The 19801-nt window shown below is 39.9% G+C and overlaps 1 protein-coding gene across 3 annotated transcripts in view; it reads right to left on the bottom strand.

The window, feature by feature from the left end:
- ST7 (suppression of tumorigenicity 7) overlaps nt 1-19801 on the bottom strand; it is a 228699-nt gene that overhangs the window by 48710 nt on the left and 160188 nt on the right. For 2 of the 3 annotated variants that reach the window (XM_039508628.1, XM_039508630.1), the window contains exon 9: nt 4966-5080. The exons of the other annotated variant lie outside the window; for it this stretch is intronic. In XM_039508628.1, the coding sequence (XP_039364562.1) occupies nt 4966-5080 (115 nt within the window). The remainder of the gene's footprint in view (nt 1-4965; nt 5081-19801) is intronic. 3 annotated transcript variants of the gene reach the window in all.

The following is a 19801-nucleotide window of genomic DNA, read 5'->3' as shown; positions in this document are numbered from 1 at the left end:
TTGCCAGGTACATAATATAAACAAATTCAACACATGGTCATTGGTAAAGTAGTATGTCTCCTCGCAAAGACTGACATTTTAAAGAATGCGATCCAAGTTTTTAGCCAGGGGTGAGGGAGAGACTGCTCTCGGAAATAATTTGTTCATGTGTTATCAAAATACAATAAATCAGGTTTGGTCTTAGCTGAATAAAGACAGTGGAATGGGACCAATAGAAACTGCAGATAGGGAAGTATAAATGAGTTCATTGTTTTATGTTCCAATAAATCTTACGACACATAAAGCTGATGAGTTCTAAAATGAGCTGAGACTCCTCTAAAAAGGGTCTTTAGGGACTCATGAATTCTAAGAGTTATGCTGGTTAAACTTGTTTGCTGAGTCCTTGTGTGCGTGTGTTAAATATACACATATGCCTTTATATACAGCAAAATGTATAACGTGTGGGTCCACACAGACAGGGGAAAGGGTCTGCATCAAATTTCCCTATAGGCTTTTACCATCCACATATACTTTTCTTTTAAACGTACAGCCTAATTTTGGAATGTGCCAAGTGTTTTCTAGAAGATGATGGCACCCTCAAGTCCTACTGGCTTCAGGAAGAGTTGAAGGTAAACACTGCCACTCAGGAAGTGCTCAGCACTGTCTAGGATCGGGCCCTTAGTATGACCGAACAGAGAGGAAGGATGTCTCAGTGGTTAGAATGCTAGCCTGAGATTTGGGAGATTCTGGTTTAATTCCCTATTCTGCCACAGACCCGAGTATGGTAATGGGAATAATAGGACTTCCCTACCTCAGAGGGGTGTTGTGAGGATAAATTATAGCAGACTGCCAGGGTTAGAACAGCTTTCAGTTTCAAGCTCAACTCTTCTAAGTGCTTTAAAATCCACAAGGTTACAAGGTTACTCATATGCATTAAAGAGTATAACAGGGGTAGGCAACCTATGGCACGTGTGCCGAAGGCGGCACGCGAGCTGATTTTCAGTGGCACTCACACTGCCCGGGTCCTGGCCACTGGTCCGGGGGGGCTCTGCATTTTAATTTAATTTTAAATGAAACAAACATTTTAGAAACCTTATTTACTTTACATACAACAATAGTTTAGTTATATATTATAGACTTATAGAAAGAGACCTTCTAAAAATGTTAAAATGTATTACTGGCACGCAAAACCTTAAATCAGAGTGAATAAATGAAGACTCGGCACAGCACTTCTGAAAGGTTGCCGACCCCTGGAGCATAAGGTGCTGAGATATTATGGGAATGGGGCCTATATCTGAGTGATAGGAATTTCTGAAAGAGGGGAAAGCAAAAGAAAGATCTTTGAGTAAAAAGATTATCCTTTTGGTAGATATTTCTTTTCCACTGCACTGCTCCCAACCAAATTATACCCAATAAAAACCTCTCCCAGGGTAATTAGTACTACTAGATGTGCACTGGTGTGACATTCAAAGAGTGGTGGGACATTTTGAGCACTGCTTACAGTGATTCAACTGCAAGATGGTGATTAAGCATTGAAAACACACATATTATAGTCAGGGCTGATAGTGCCGCCTATTTATTATGGTTGCCGGACACCTCTCATGATAAGAGCCTATTTTTAGTGGCTTATAACTTTGCCAGAAGTTAAGTGTTTGGGCTGAAATTTTACAAGTTGGGTGTCTGCCTCAGGCAGCCTTTGCTTTGAATAGCTTTAGTGCCCCCATGCTATAGAGCAGGGACATTTGGCAGGAGGGGGGCTTTGGTGTAAGCTTGGCAGAATTCAATTTTTATTTTTTTATGATTTGGACAGAGAATATCAATGTTTATTTTTAAGCATTATTTTTTCAATTTGAGTTGATTTAAATTTTCACCGTTGTGCAACATTTTGGGTTTTGAGCATTTTTTATGATTTTTATCAACTTACATTTCCACAATTGTGGGACATTTCCACAATTGTGGGGGTGTGAGGATCAGACAATAATTATTTAATGACAGCAGCTATTGAGATTCAAAGAGTTAAAGCTTCATAACAGTTAAACCTGCAAATTGTCAACATCACATGTCAAAATATGCAAAGTAAATATCATTAAATCAAATTCTAGTAAGTTCTCAGGCAGCATTTGTCTTTCTTTGCCCATCTGTCCATTTGGATTATTATTGACGGAAATATTTTTTGTCACTTTGTGTGTGTACAGTGAAATTGACATTTACTGATAAAAATATAACTCTTTTAAGCCTACCTTTGTGTCAGGGATGTGATTTTTGTGGCCCCTGTGAAAATTCGTCAAAGTTATAATCCTTTGAAAACTCACTGTTCGCACATGCTCAGTAGCATCTTCTTCAATTACAGCAGCTAAACTCTTCAGAGGTTCCATCCTGAGTGAGCATATTTGAGCCTCTCACAGCTCCTAGCGCTAACCAGGCTGCACATGCTACATCTCCACAGAGCAACTGAGTATGCTCCATTCCCTCATAGCTCCTACATATGACCAGACTGCAGCATGCCTGAGCATGCTGCATCTCCTCACAGCTGCTACATGAAAACTGGGTGAGTCTGGGCACTGGATCTGGGAGCAGGGAGCTTGTTCCTCCTATGCTCTCAATGGTCCCCCTGCCCAAGTAGCATGGCGGAGGAAGCCATCTGATTTGAATGCGAGGGGACAAAAGCCAGACCAGGGAAGAGAGAAAGGAATAGATTGTGATAAGAACTCTGATGAGCCTGACAACTGTGGAGGGGAGAAAATAGGATTGGCTGGGCAAGGAGAAGGGGATTGGGAGGTTGGAAAGGCTGGGACTTGGAGCCGGAGAGCGGGGGTGAGAAGGGAGGCTGGGACTGGGAGCTGTGGGTGGGAGGACTGGGAGCTGGTGAGAGAAATGGTGGGGGACCGGGAGCCAGCTGGCCGCAGGGGAAAACATTGAGATTGGACAAGGAGATTGAGGGACTATTAAACTAGGGCGACTGAGACTAGGAAAAAGAGTGTGTGGGGAAGCAGATCTGACAATGGGATGTGGGGGTGGGGGGCGGAGGGAACTGAGAGTGGCTGGGCAAAGAGACAGGGACAAAGGGTCTGGAAGGGGAGAGAATGAGATAAGGAGCCAGGGAAGGAGGGAGGGGATACTGAGAGCCTGTGCAGGGAGACTAGGACTGAGGGTTAATGGGGATTGGGAAGGGGAGAAATGTATCAGATGGGAGGAGGGGCTGGGACTGACTGGCAAGGAGACTGGGATTGGAATGAGAAATCTGAGGAGTGAAGACTGAGGCTGGGTAGGCAAGAAGAATGGGAGTGGGATGAGGAGTCAGTCAGGGGTGAGGAAGAGACAGGACTGGAACAGAGATACATCGAATGGGATGGAGCAGAAGGGGGCATGTTTGGGGAGTACTCACTACAGAACACTCCCCTGCCAAGACTGGAATGGAACCCAAGACTCCTGAGTCTCACCATTCTTTTGCTGTTAGCAAATATCTGTGAAACCCACTGGCAAAGTGTGTCTCGTCACCCTCTAGTGCTGTCCACACAGAAGACTGTGTAGTGGATCTGTGTGGTAGTCTAAGGTTCCAACCAGGCTGACCCAGGTGAGTTTCAATATGAGGTCACAGGATGAAATTTTTATAAAAAAGAAAACTGAAAAAACAAACTTGAGAAATTACATACAAAATATCGCTAAGGCTGCGAAGTCAAGAACTCAGAGGCACTCAGGAGGTACCAGAATTTGGCCCCCTGGGGCACATCCATTATGACACAGTCTTTAATTACATGATCACGTACTATTTTTTCCATTCAGTGCACAGACTGGACCTGCTCTGGAAATGACCCAGCGTCGTGTAGTAAAGGAGACTGTTGTCCGTGGGATCCCTGCTTCATCTGGTGCAGATGTTGGAAGGTGTGTAGTATTATTATTATATGGCTCCCACCACTATAGTATCTGAATGCCTGAAAATCTTTAATGTATTTACCCTCACAATGTCCTGATGAGGTAGAGAAGTGCATTTATCTCTACTGGGGAACTGAGACACAGGAAACCTGTGGTGGAGCAGGGAATTGAACCTGACTGCCCCAAGCCCTAGGCTAATGTCCCAACCACTGGACCATCCTTTCTTTAATTGAAAGGCATGTAGTGAATGAGGCAGGGGGCTGCATGACGAGGATGAACTGTCTCATTGTTAAGACAGTTGAATGCTGCCCTGGAAAACTGGATTCTATCCCTGCCTCTGCCACTGTGTGGTGCTGTGCAAGTCACTTAAACCAAACTTTTCACACGTACTCACTAACTGTGCTCCTCATTTTCTGAGTGCCTGACGACATGCTGGAGTCTGATTTGCAGAAGTGCTGAGCACTCACAGCTGCAACTGAAGACAATGGGAGGTGTGCTTTGAACATAGAAAGTGTTATGTAACAAGATGTGCTCTGAAAAATCAGGTTCTAGATGTTTCAAATTGGGTACCCAAAAGTAGTGGAAATTTAATTACCTTAATCCCTCTGTGCCTCAGCGTGGTGTCTGTAAAATGGGGATTATTCCACTCCCCCACCTCACAGAAGTGATGGAAAGATAAATTAATTCATGCTTGTGAAGCACTCAGATACTGTAGTAATGAACACCAAGGAACGTATATGGGGAAATTATTAATTCTGTTTTCAAAGCCAGCTTTGAATAGTCTGCAGTAAATAAGGCCTGTGGTGACACATCGAACAAACAGGAGAAAACAAAATATTGAAGAACTGCTCATTTAAGAGAGCACTGTTCCACCTGTGCACTGAATGACACAGGGGTCCTGTGGAAAATACAGTATGTGATCATGTATCAAAAAAATCTGTATCATAAAGCATATTCACAAGGGATCCCAATTAAAGGTGCACAAACAATCTAAATTCTGGCATTTCCTAACTTTTGAAAGTTTTACTTTGCAAACAATCAGTGTTCATTTCACATAGGTTTGTGTGTGTGTGTGTGTGTACAATATGTATACATATATATAGTTGGACTTACCATCATATTTTGCCAAAACTGCCTGAACATCTGCATACGCTTGTAACTCCAACAGAGCTTCTAGCAGGTTTTCATGGATGTTGAACATGCTTAGCAGAGGAAACTCCTTCATTAACTAAAAACAGTAATAAAAAAAAGGGTTAGAATATTTATATGGAATGCGGATTTTCATTCAAAATTTACTGAAATGTCTAATTAAAATCATTCAACCCCATTGCTCTTGGGCCTCATACAGTGTCCTCTAATGCCATTGGAAAAACTCCCATTTGGATCAAGAACCTTGGAAACAACATGCCTCGCATATGGTTTAATTAGTCCAAGAAGAGGGTTATCTGAATAGACAACTCCCTTTCAATGACTTGCTGCCTTTTTAAAAAGTGAGGGAGTCTTATTCTATTGTAGAGGAAGATTAAATTAAACAAGCGCCTTTAGCTCAGTAGATTGTATATTTTAGTATTAACTCCCCTGATGGATATAGGGGAAAACAAAGAAAATACATAGAAAAAATTAAAGTATAATAAAATGAGAAAAACCTATACCTCTACTACTCTTCATAGTTGTTTATTATTATTATTATTTAGCATATTATATATATATAATATAATATATATATATATATATATATATATATAATATATATATATATTATATATATAATCTCAACAGAATTGTGCATAGTACTAACAATGGAAGTTAAACATGTTTTCGGCCAATCCAGCTTAAAAAATGCTTGACCCAAAGTAGAGATGAGATATGGCCTTAATACTAATTTAATACTAATTTAATACTACCATGGCTTAAGACTCCATATCTTATAACAAATTGAATGATACCTTGTTTAGGAAAGAGGCTCAGACATTATTTTAGTAGGTGCTAAGTTGTGGCTGAAGTGGACTGATTTGATGAATTGGTCCTTTAGGAAGATCAGAGATTGTCAGAATGCTGGCCAAATTCTGCTGTGTGTAGTACCAACTGTCTGCCAGCCAAGTGAACTTGATAAATAACTAACGTCCTTTATTCTGCTTGCCATATGATTCTACATCTCTTAGGAACTTCAGTGCAAATTAATTTCTCTGTTTTATTGCTCAGTTAGAAAATGAACCAATTAAAGAAGTGTCATTTTTTTAAATATTAAAGTGATACTCTAAAAATTGTAGTATTAAGGGATCTGGGCCCTCACTGTGGTTGTTTTGTGCTGGTGCAAAGCTCCAGCATGGTAGGCTCTCTAACCGGCCTAAAGCTAGGGTAGCTAAATTATTGCCAGCCCTTTTTAGCTCCATTGCTCCCCAAAGCAAAGGGTGTGATAGGTGCATCCAGGGCCAGCTCCAGCTTTTTGCTGTCCCAAGCGGCGAAGAAAAAAAACAAAACAAAAAAACCCCGATTGAGCTGCCGCTGAAGTGCCACCGAAGTGAAAGAGAGGGAGTGAAGGACTCGCTGCTGAATTGCCGCCGAAGACCCGGACTTGCCGCCCCAACAACGGACAGACTGCCGCCCCTTTCTATTGGCCACCCCAGGCACCTGCTTCCTTTGCTGGTGCATGGAGCCGGCCCTGGGTGCATCCTTGAGTTCTATTGATCCCCATCTGCTGAAAGGGTTTCTTGGGGGGCGATGGAAACAAAGTGTAAGTTAGAGCATCTCTGAAGATGCTCAAATGTGTACCAGAACTGAACTGGCCCACTGCCAGCTCCAGGGTTGGGGGATGTAAAGATGATGTCCACCAACCTTTGCAGCCCCCTGCCCTCTAGTCCTGCTCTCAGGGGAGTTTATCTGGAGCCAAGGCTCAAACTCCAATTGATGGAGAGGCTCTCGGGAGTTCTACAAGAAGGTACTGTACTAGTAATTTGTAATAGATTAAATGTATGATATAAGGTACTAAGGCACTGATGCCAATTATACACTTGTTGGTAAACCAAACTAAGTTAATTATAAACAAACATCAGAAATTTGCAGATGAATGTTAACACTTTTCTCCATAGGGGCCTAAGAAGAGAAATACTAATGAGATGATGTGAAGTCAGCCCACAAGCTCAAACTTAAAATGGGAAAACACAGTAACAACTATAAACTATGTCTGAAAAATCTGAGGAAATTAATTAATCCTCCTTTGAAGATATAATTAAAGAAACTGGAAAGAGCCAACTAATTATAATCTCCCAAATCGGCATACAAGCAAAAATATACCAGTCTGTAAGCAAAATGGTGGAAGAGTATGAAAAAGTCTGGAACAGGGAATTAACTCCGTTCAGGAAGAGGCTGCTAATAGACAAATAGAAGTGCCAAGCTCACAGGATGAAACTCACCCCTGTGCAGAGGGCCAAGCATAAACTACCTAAACTGTATTTGAGGATTAAGTAGAGTGACCAGATGTCCTGATTTTATAGGGACAGTCCTGATATTTGGGGCTTTTTTTAAATATAGGCTCCTATTAGCTCCCCACCCCCAGTCCCGATTTTTCACACTTGCTATCTGGTCACCCTAGGATTAAGTGGGAATGAAGTGGTAAATTGGCATTGTTCTGCCCCCCTGCACTGCACTGTCCTTGCTGTGGTTGGAGCATTATACAGAAGGTGAAGAGGGCAGTGTTTTGTTTGTTGATATTTGTACAACTGTGATCATATGAGCTTTTGGTTAGAGAGTCACAATCACAGATACAGGTATTTAATGAGCTCACTGGATTTATGAGGGGTAATCCATACAGGGTAATAAACTCTGAGCTATGGTAGTAAAACTCCTACAGTTTCAACATCAGGAGTTGATCCTGAGGAAAATAAGAACAAAACTGGGCAGATTGCATGAATCGCCTTCTTGTTCGATTACTGACTACATTTTGCCAAATTGAGCAAGAGGACTTGGTTTAGCTGGATAAGTGGGGGTCTTGATGTACAAAAGAGTTCTCAATACAACTGATGCTCATCAGCAACAAATAATTTCAGGTGCAATTTCAGATAATCAGAGTTTTCAGTTAAGGATTCAGATTAGATTCTACCGGACTTGTTTCTTATCCTCTTTGTGATTTTTAACTGCTTCTACCAGTTACAGACAGTGTAAAATGTATATAATAAAATTCAGTATTGGGATTTTTCAAAAGTAATATTTACAGTGGGTGCTTTTAAAATCTTTCATAAAATTGATGGAAAGGTTAGAACTGCACATTATTTTTCATTATTACACCTGATAGCTACAGCACATTAGAAAGAAAGACACTTCTAAAATTGTATAAATTAATATTACAACAGATTCCAACACAGGTGGAGAGAAATTTTAATACAAAAGGGGATTCCATTTTTCACTATTTAAAATATTTAATAAAGACTGACACTGTATTGTGATTGTGGGTAAACCTCAGAAGGATGTAGTTGCAGTTGTTAAATTCAGAGCGTACAACGCTTATTTTTATACTAATAACTTTTTAAAGTTTAGTTTGAAAAGTGCACAGTAATTTGAAAATATCATTATTCTGGGCGAGACTTTAATTTGTGCAGAATAGGAACAATAACTTTATCTAACCTTGTCCTAGTGATGATGGACATGGGTATAGAATGAAGCAGCATTGTGATGAAAAACAGATCAATCCTTCCATTATACAAAAGAGTGAGGGCACTGAGAGTCCAGACCTAGAGCCTTTACGCATGTGGTCCTAAGGCGGCTTTCTGCAGTGTTTAGTCTAGTTGTGTTCATGCTCCACAGAAAGTTTATTTTAATTGTGATTTTCTTGTTATTTTTAATAGATTTCGCTTTACTTAAAACAGCCTGGATTGTTTTAAGTGGCTGTTAGTGAGGAATTAATATTACAGCACACTCCAGAGATAAGGAAACTCACTTCAGAAGAGGTAGAGTGAGGACTGAAGTAACAGTCAGTATGTAGTCAAGTGTGAAAGGAGTTCTAATTTATAATTCCTGCCCTGTAAGGCGCTACAAGGATGTGGCTTGTAAATCTGAGGAACTGTCACAGATTGAAGTGTCACTAGAGGAGGTTTTGGAATTACTTGATAAACTCAACATTAACAAGTCACCGGGACCAGATGGCATTCACCCAAGAGTTCTGAAAGAACTCAAATGTGAAGTTGCGGAACTATTAACCAAGGTTTGTAACCTGTCCTTTAAATCGGCTTCGGTACCCAATGACTGGAAGTTAGCTAATGTAACGCCAATATTTAAAAAGGGCTCTAGGGGTGATCCTGGCAATTACAGACCGGTAAGTCTAACGTCGGTACCGGGCAAATTAGTTGAAACAATAGTAAAGAATAAAATTGTCAGACACATAGAAAAACATAAACTCTTGAGCAATAGTCAACATGGTTTCTGTAAAGGGAAATCGTGTCTTACTAATCTATTAGAGTTCTTTGAAGGGGTCAACAAACATGTGGACAAGGGGGATCCGGTGGACATAGTGTACTTAGATTTCCAGAAAGCCTTTGACAAGGTCCCTCACCAAAGGCTCTTATGTAAATTAAGCTGTCATGGGATAAAAGGAAAGGTCCTTTCATGGATTGAGAACTGGTTAAAGGACAGGGAACAAAGGGTAGAAATTAATGGTAAATTCTCAGAATGGAGAGGGGTAACTAGTGGTGTTCCCCAAGGGTCAGTCCTAGGACCAATCCTATTCAATTTATTCATAAATGATCTGGAGAAAGGGGTAAACAGTGAGGTGGCAAAGTTTGCAGATGATACTAAACTACTCAAGATAGTTAAGACCAAAGCAGGTTGTGAAGAACTTCAAAAAGATCTCACAAAACTAAGTGATTGGGCAACAAAATGGCAAATGAAATTTAATGTGGATAAATGTAAAGTAATGCACATTGGAAAAAATAACCCCAACTATACATACAACATGATGGGGGCTAATTTAGCTACAACGAGTCAGGAAAAAGATCTTGGAGTTATCGTGGATAGTTCTCTGAAGATGTCCACGCAGTGTGCAGAGGCGGTCAAAAAAGCAAACAGGATGTTAGGAATCATTAAAAAGGGGATAGAGAATAAGACTGAGAATATATTATTGCCCTTATATAAATCCATGGTATGCCCACATCTTGAATACTGTGTACAGATGTGGTCTCCTCACCTCAAAAAAGATATTCTAGCACTAGAAAAGGTTCAGAAAAGAGCAACTAAAATGATTAGGGGTTTAGAGAGGATCCCATATGAGGAAAGATTAAAGAGGCTAGGACTCTTCAGTTTGGAAAAGAGGAGACTAAGGGGGGACATGATAGAGGTATATAAAATCATGAGTGATGTTGAGAAAGTGGATAAGGAAAAGTTATTTACTTATTCCCATAATACAAGAACTAGGGGTCACCAAATGAAATTAATAGGCAGCAGGTTTAAAACAAATAAAAGGAAGTTCTTCTTCACGCAGCGCACAGTCAACTTGTGGAATTCCTTACCTGAGGAGGTTGTGAAGGCTAGGACTATAACAATGTTTAAAAGGGGACTGGATAAATTCATGGTGGCTAAGTCCATAAATGGCTATTAGCCAGAATGGGTAAGAATGGTGTCCCTAGCCTCTGTTCGTCAGAGGATGGAGATGGATGGCAGGAGAGAGATCATTTGATCATTGCCTGTTAGGTTCACTCCCTCAGGGGCACCTGGCATTGGCCACTGTCGGTAGACAGATACTGGGCTAGATGGACCTTTGGTCTGACCCGGTACGGCCTTTCTTATGTTTGTATGTTCTTATGTTATGTTATGTGGCTACTGTCAGTAAAGGCACGGCTACAGCCTAAAAACCTGAGTGATGTAAGGTGAAGTTACAATTCTCCTCAGCCACCTGCATCAGAAACCTTTTACGTTTTTCCTGTCTGCCACAAAGAAAATATAACCAGTAAAATGCGAAGGCCAGAAGCTGTCTCCCTAACTCAAAACTGAGTATTTCACAGAACATAAGAACGGCCATACTGGGTCAGACCAAAGGTCCATTCAGCCCAGTATCCTGTCTGCCGACAGTGACCAATGCCAGGTGTTCCAGAGGGAGTGAACCTAACAGGTAATGATCAAGTGATCTCTTTCCTGCGATCCATTTCCACCCTCTGACAAACAGAGGCTAGGGACACCATTCCTTACTCATCTTGGCTAATAGCCATTAATGGACTTAACCACCATGAATTTATCTAGCTCTCTTTTAAACTCTGTTATAGTCCTAGCTTTCACAACCTCCTCAGGCAAGGAGTTCCACAGGTTGACGGTGCACTGTGTGAAGAAGAACTTCCTTTTATTTGTTTTAAACCTGCTGCCCATTAATTTCATTTGGTGGCCCTAGTTCTTATATTATGGGAACAAGTAAATAACTTCCATATTCACTTTCTCCACACCACTCATGATTTTATATACCGCTATCATATCTCCCCTTAATCTCCTCTTTTCCAAGCTGAAAAGTTCTAGCCTCTTTAATCTCTCCCCATATGGGACCAATTCCAAACCCCTAATCATTTTAGTTGCCCTTCTCTGAACCTTTTCTAATGCCAGTACATCTTTTTTAAGATGAGGAGACCACATCTGTACACAGTATTCAAGATGTGAGCATTGCCATATAAGGGCAATAAGATATTCTCCATCCCTTTTTTAATGATTCCTAACATCCTGTTTGCTTTTTTGACTGCCGCTGCACACTGTGTGGAGAACTATCCACGATGACTCCAAGATCTCTTTCCTGATTAGTTGTAGCTAAATTAGCCCCCAAAATATTGTATGTATAGTTGGGGTTATTTTTTCCAATATGTATTACTTTACATATATCCACATTAAATTTCATTGCCATTTTGTTGCCCAATCACTTAGTTTTGTGAGATCTTTTTGAAGTTCTTCACAGTCTGCTTTGGTCTTAACTATCTTGAGCAGTTTAGTATCATCTACAAACTTTGCCACCTCACTGTTTATCCCTTTCTCCAGATCATTTATGAATAAGTTGAATAGGATTGGTCCTATGACTGATCCTTGGGGAACACCACCAGTTACCCCTCTCCATTCTGAAAATTTACTATTTATTCCTACCCTTTGTTCCCTGTCTTTTAACCAGTTCTCAATCCATGAAAGAATCTTCCCTCTTATCCCACAACAACTTAATTTACGTATGAGCCTTTGGTGAGGGATCTTGTCAAAAGCTTTCTGGAAATCTAAATACACTATGTCCACTGGATCCCCCGTCCAAATGTTTGTTGAGCCCTTCAAAGAATTCTAATAGATTAGTAAGATATGATTTCCCTTTACAGAAACCACGTTGACTTTTGCCCAAAAATTTATGTTCTTCTATGTGTCTGACAATTTTATTCTTTACTATTGTTTCAACTAATTTGTCCGGTAGTGATGTTAGACTTACTGGTCTGTAATTGCCGGGATCACCCCTAGAGCCCTTTTTAAATATTGGTGTTACATTAGCTATCTTCCAGTCATTGGGTACCGAAGCTGATTTAAAGGACAGGTTACAAAGCCTAGTTAATAGTTCCGCAATTTCACATTTGAGTTCTTTCAGAACTCTTGGGTGAATGCCATCTGGTCCCGGTGACTTGTTACCATTAAGTTTATCAATTAATTCCAAAACCTCTTCTAGTGACACTTCAATCTATGACAATTCCTCAGATTTGTCACCTACAAAGGACGGCTCAGGTTTGGGAATCTCCCTAACATCCTCAGCTGTGAAGACTGAAGCAAAGAATTCATTTAGTTTCTCCGCAAATACTTTATTGTCTTTAAGTGCTCCTTTTGTATCTTGATAGTCCAGGGACCCCCTGGTTGTTTAGCAGGCTTCTTGCTTCTGATTTACTTAAAAAACATTTTGTTATTACCTTCTGAGTTTTTGGTAGCCATTCTTCAAACTCCTTTTTGGCTTTTCTTATTACATTTTTACACTTAATTAGGCAGTGTTTATGCTCCTTTCTATTTACCTCACTAGGATTTGACTTCCACTTTTTAAAAGATGCCTTTTTACCTCTCACTGCTTCTTTTACATGGTTGTTAAGGCACGGTGACTATTACATGGTGATACTACTCAACTGGAGTAAGGACACAGAATCTGGCCCAAAGTAAATAATGATGTAAAGCTCACACAGAGCATGTTACAAACATGCCCTTCTGAAGAATTAAGAGTGATCACCCCAGTTCCCCGAGACTGAATAATGGTTATTAGACTAGCTGTCTCTTTGTTAGGGAACAAAATGAAAAGCTGCAGCCAATTATAGATGTATTATGTCCAGTAACATTCTACTTGTTGTGGTTCACTTTACTTCTTGCTGACATCAACCATTGATTTTTTTTTAATTAGGTTCTGTCGCAGTGAGAAAACCTTGCATCATACAGCAACACAGTAAAGGGCGCTATCTGGACTGATAGACCTACAAATTGACAGTGTTAACACAGATTCCATCAAGGAAAGGGCTTAGGTGAAGAAGTGCAAAACAGTTACCATGAAATCAATTTATGGAGCAGCTACAAAAATAAAAACCTGTACAATTAGCCACTCAGCTTACCCCAAGATTCACTGCAAACAAACCAGAAAACATGTTTTGCTAGATAATGTGTTCACCTGTTGTGTGAGTCTCACAGTAAGTTCCAAGTTATTGCTTTTTTATTTTAAATTCTTTTCAGTCATAGAATGAATGCCAGAAAGTAAAACCACCTTGATGGAAACATTATAAAGATAGGTCAGCAATTAAAGTGTGCCTTTAATCAACAGCATGGAATACAAACCTTGCTATAGATTGAAACACAATACTGCTAGATGCTCACTAGCAGGGCCGGCCCTAGGTGTTTTGCCAGCCAGGGTGGAAAACATTTTTGGCACCCCACTCCCTCACCCTCTCAGCGGCCAAGCAATATAAACAAACAGACAACCAATCACGAGAGAAGACAGAAAAAGAAAAGGCAAGCAGCACAGCAGTGTGGCACCTCCCCAGAAGTTGATATCCAGAACAATCCCCCTGTTCACCCACCCCTAAAATCAGTCCTGCTCACTAAAGGCCAAATTCTGTATCGCTCTGAGGGGCAATAAGGAGATCCTGGTCCCTCCTCCCCTACACCAACTACAGGGTGGGAGCAGCTCCCAAGGGGCAGTGGGCTGAAGACCATAAAAGGATGTAATATTGGCCAAGTTCCCTCTGTACAGCATGGTCACAGAGGCAGAACACTCCCCTGCCCCTGGCCAGTATGGCTCCATGTTTTTTACATGCTTATTCTGGGCTGTGACTAACAGATACAGGTCTAGCCCTAAATCAATAGATTTATTTTCAGTGATATCACAGATCTTTGTTTATCAAATTATCCAGTTTACTATTTTTCAACTCTCTTCCCTAAGCTCTCTTTTAAAAGATTCAAGCTATGACAAGATAAATGCTTCTTCTTTACTGGCAACCACTGCACCACCTCACCTCAGAGGAAAAAACAGAAGTACCATTACCTCTTGTACCAAGCTACTGACTAGACTCCAGTAAAACATGCTTTAAGCTTTAACAAGGATTCTTCCCCTTATGTATCTTTAGCAAACAAAAAGCTCTTATTAAAGTCAGTGCAGCTTATTAAACACTGGTCAGCGCAAGTTAACAATTTCTATGTAAAACCCTCAGTTCCTTAGCACAACAGAATGGGTTGGATCCTCAGATGGTGTAAATGGGCCCAGCTCCACTTAGCTAGGCCTGTTTATGCCAGCAGAGGAACTGGCCCAATATATCTATAAAAGCATCACTCTAAACTAAAATGTTAAGATGGGCCATTTTATGGTATAAATGTATACATAATGTAGTAACTGTAGCTAATTTGGGATTTTCTTTTGAATTTAAACTAGTCAAAAGCATCTCCTAGTGATAAAATTAAGATTGGATAATGTAATTAGTCCATGTTATATTTGATCTGGATGTTTGGGCACAAACATATGTGCATGTATAGAAAGTGAAATAGGTTTTCATTAGGATGTTCATTAGCTCTACTATAAATATATGTAAATATTAGCACTACCAGATAATTAATACTTATTTTAAAATATCTTAAATATGAAATTAGTACTTTAGGACTACAAACTGACAGAAGAATTCTGGAAACAAATTTTAAATTACTGCATGTCTTCTCATTATTCCTTGGAGTCACATTTCCGGTCTCACCCCAAGCCATATTGCAGGGTGTAGGTTCGATGATTTCTGTGATGGATGTGCTAGGGTGTTGATTCATACAAAAATGCTTTTCTGTGCATGGAAATCCCCTCTTGATTTATTGAATAAAGAACAAATTTTATCTCTACCAGGATGGTTATGGAAGGCGGACAGCCTTCCCTCAGAATATTTCACTCATCAATTTTTCTACATTTAGATATAATTTTTGAATGTTCTCGAGGAATGCAGCCATAGATTTTGTGTCCAATTTTCTCCCTGTGATGATATTATTCCCATACATCAATTAGCAATGATACATTATTCATGCAGAAATCAGTTTTAAGTTACAGTATATGCCCTACATCTAGTCCTTGGGACTCAGGGGAACGTGGAAGTGGATAAATGATCTTGTATATAACTTGGTGTTGACACATTTATTCTCATAAGCCTCTATTTGCACTATCGATGTACATGCATATATATTTTATAATGCACTATATGCCATTATTATTTGTGGTTTATATGTATATGCTCCCAATAAAACAACAAACAAAAACACATTTAGAGCACTGTGTTCAATTAAGCATATTCATGAACGCTAAAATAATTTTAAGGTTTTGGCTTAAACTGAAAAAAATTGCAGTTAAATTCAAAGAAAACCTGAAATTCCATCCATCCCAGCTCCTAGTAATGCTGTTACGAGCAATGGTATCTGAAATGGTAGCATTCTGTCTTCTGTCACCTGTTAACTGCCCTGCCCTATTGGTACTGAGAAACCACCACTTTAAAGACCCCAATACTTAGGAGGGAGATTATGGGATGGATTAAATATGGAATTTCAGCTTCATTTCTCCATTTCCTGTCTATTGCCAAGTCCAATCATATAACATTATATTTATGTATAGGGGTATTGTATTGTATTGTGTGTGTGGCTCATGGTTAACAATTACAATCTCAAACTATACAACAGAGGAAGAAAGTCATTGGATTTGAGACCTCTCTAGAACTATCTTTGAACTTTCAGCCATTATGTCCTTTCTTAGCTAACCTGGAGGATTAAAAGGGCTGTTCAAACCTTTCAGAGTTTGATCTGTGTCCTTTTAAAAATATAATTACAATAATGCCATAGTCTAGACACTGTCTGGTGGGTCAGTGCGAAAAATTCACATGTTTAAAGAATAAAAAGAAGTTTTAAAGGGATATATTGCATAAAACCAGTGGAAGCCAAATTGTACCAGATGTATGTTTAATATTTTTGTAATCACAGCTTCATACAAGAGCAACAAATAGAATAACAGCAAATAACTTATAACCATAAAGTCTTTTTTCCACCAATGATTAGTAAAATTACAAAGCATGAAAGCAGAGTCATTTATCACTATCCTCAATATCCCTTCCTCCCAAAATAAGACTTTGCTTTATCCACAGCATAACAAGTACTTTCTAGAGAAAGTCAGTTAAATGATAGAGAAGAGAGGAAGATTTTAAAGTCAAATTTAAAAGAGAGGAAATAATGTACTGGCTCACAAAAGGCTAGGAAGTTCCAGAGACATGGAACAGCACAAATAAATGATCTTCACAAACCCCATTTGCGGAAGTTTAAGAAAATGGACAGAGAGGAGTGTAAGAATGAAGATGTGCATAAGCTCTAGGAGACTGGGGATAATCGTAACAGAACCACCATGGTGGAAGCCACAGGATCTATCCATTATGCATCTTTTTGTGATAAAGAAGCAGGTACAGTTCTTTGTGCTATATAGGTTTTATATGACTCCTTATATGCTCAGCAGAGTTATATATATATATATCTGCTGAGCATATAAGGAGTCATATACATATATCTATCCATCCAACCTGGTAGTAGGTGCTACCAAGAAAACTCTTTAGAAATACAATCTTCTTTTGGACAAACAAACATACATTTTCAACATGTGCATAAAGGGCAATCACTTGTTGTAGCCACCTGGATAAAACAACTTTCAGCATATCTAACATTAAAGACACTAATGGTGGACTTAGATAGCATTCAGTAAACTTTTTTACTTTTCTGAGTGTTGGAAAGTAGAATCTGCACTATTTTAGGCAGCTGCAGTTAAGTGATAAGTAGTATCTTATAATTTTTACATTACTAGAAATCTGTGATCTTAACATTAAAATCAGCATTTACCATCTGCTATATCACAGTATTTTCCTCTACTTAAAATAGGAATTAGGTATCACAGATACCACTTTGCAGTAGATGCTGGAAAATGCTGTGGTTTTTATGGCAATCACTGTACTTGGAATTCATAGATTCATAGGGTGAAATTCTGACCTCAATGAAATCAATGTAGTTTTGACCATCTAGTCTGACCTAATTATGACCATCTAGTTATGGCCATTTAATCCGACATCCTGAAAAACATGGGCCAAAGAATTTCACTCACAAGTTCCTGCCTCAGCCCATAACCGTATGGGAGAGGCAGGCAGTGGCTACACTTGCAAGCAGCAATTAAGGTTATGTTCTTAAGCTGATAGGGATCATACTGGCTTTATCAATAACTACAACTCTGTTTGCTCCCCTGGATGCTACAAGATACTGAACACTCCAATGGCAGCTGAGAGTGCTCAACACTTCAATGTATTGAGCCTTTAATTGTAAGAAAAGGGGAATTCAAAGGCTAACAAATGCAGCTCAGTTCTATCAGCAAAAGTGTGTCACACCAGTGCTGAGGGTACCCCAGCAGAAACACTCACACAAACGCGTCTAATGTCAGAGATCAAAGAAAATACCCCTCCCAACCTTTCCATAGTATTAAATACTCTGGGATATGGCACGGTGCCACTTCAAAGCCTTCAGATGACATAACCTTTAAAATCATCTTAACTATTTAGGGCAGCCTAATGGTTTAAAACAGCTAATCAAACACATTTGACAACTATGCATCTCTCTGAGAATTTAAGCCACTTTAAATCCTTAAGGCTGATTGGTACCTACAGACAAGCATTGAAAAATAAATACTTAATACTGTCAGTGCACGCACACACACACACACACGCTGCATCTTTCCAGAAGTGAATGAAATTACCATGACCAAGATTTTCAAAACTAGGGACCTGAAGTTAGGCTGCTGAGACAATATGTGGACACCTACATAGGTGGCTGATTTTCAAAACTGCTGAACTCCCAGCTGCTAGGTGGTCCCCAAGTGAAAAAAAGCTCATATAATTATTTTAGAACCTTAAAAATAATGTTGGTTTGTGTTCATTTCCAGATTTGGGTTATGGTTCAGAGGAAATCTTATTTTTAACCAAAACCATCCCTACTGATGTCCACTCAACACACTTTCTCATACAACAAGATTCACATTATCATATTCAGTCTATTTTGAAGCAGCAGGTCCAAAGTCGAGATTAAATTAGAAAATATCACTGTAATGGGATGTACTAGCCTCTTAAGGCTAATAAAGATAATCTCCAGGGCCAGCACCTTCCCATTTCAATGTTTCTGTAAGAAGTAAGTAGGCAGCGGCCTGAGAACTCAACAGTCACTGAGGCAGCAGAAGAGGTCTCAGGAGGTCTTTTGGGGTTTGTGAGGAAGTCTGACTGCTGCCCCATTCAGGACAAGAGATCAGAGCTCCAAATGCAGAGGGTTCTGGATCTTCCCTCAGCACTCATGGATTTGTAGTTCAGAGCTTGGCAAGGGATGCTAGGAAGGGATTTAAGAAGCTCCTTTCTCTCCCAAAAGGGAGAGATTTTCAGGAAGCTAAAAGAGCTGCGAAACCATGGCCTTTGTTTCCGCTGATGTACTTAAGGGGGGGAGGGATAGCTCAGTGGTTTGAGCATTGGCCTGCTAAACCCAGGGTTGTGAGCTCAATCCTTGAGGGGGCCACTTAGGGATGTGGGGCAAAAATTGGTCCTGCTAGTGAAGGCAGAGGGCTGGACTCAATGACCTTTCAAGGTCCCTTCCAGTTCTAGGAGATTGGTATATCTCCAATTACTACCTTACCTCTTTTAATTTTGGGAGGGAGAAGGGGGAAAGAACTGTGTAGCAGAAATCCCTGTGGAGGAGCCATGCTAATTCCAGATTCCTGAAACAGGCCAAACCCCATTATTTGCATTAAAGCCATAAAGCAAAACCTCTGGGGAGGGTCAGTGCTGACACCTGAAGGAATGGAACAGAAATGTCCTGTTGGGGAGGTTTTGTTTTGTTTTATCTCTTAAAGAAGACTCAATGTACGGCCCTTGGTTCGTTTGGGCCTGTCACTTTGTTTGCTTCAGCCTACCCAGTCACTGGCATGACTTCTATATGATTCCCCCTCTTTAAAGCTGTTGTTTTACTTTAATGATCATAAATTATCCTCCAGCGAAAGTTTTTACCAAGGTCCAAATATTCTCCAGCTCAATCCTAGAATGCTTGAATTAATTTAGCAAAATTAGCCCATTCACTTTCCTACATGGTATGTCCTAAAATCGCATAGATTTTTAATGAATTTCAGTGACCCACCCAAAGGAGATGATCCACCTCATTATATTGATCCACTTTTCTAAGTCAATAATGCTGGTGATCACTACTCCCGTATCCATCACCCAGTATATAACTGCCTTGCCCACCCTGAAGTGTTCTGATTACAGACAGGGCTGCAGTCTAAAACCAGTGTATTCATTTCAGGGCAAGAGACTGAGCAAAAGAAAGAAAGTGCTTCAGTGCAAAGTAGTTGACATGAAAAGGTGTCCTGAATTGTCCAACATGTATGTTTCTGCACTAGCCTTTCTACGAGATTCTA

This window comes from Mauremys reevesii, linkage group 1, assembly GCF_016161935.1.
Source record: "Mauremys reevesii isolate NIE-2019 linkage group 1, ASM1616193v1, whole genome shotgun sequence".
In the NCBI taxonomy this organism is placed as follows: domain Eukaryota; kingdom Metazoa; phylum Chordata; order Testudines; family Geoemydidae; genus Mauremys; species Mauremys reevesii.
Note: the sequence above shows the minus strand (reverse complement) of the source record. Positions and strands in the feature narration are given on the sequence as shown.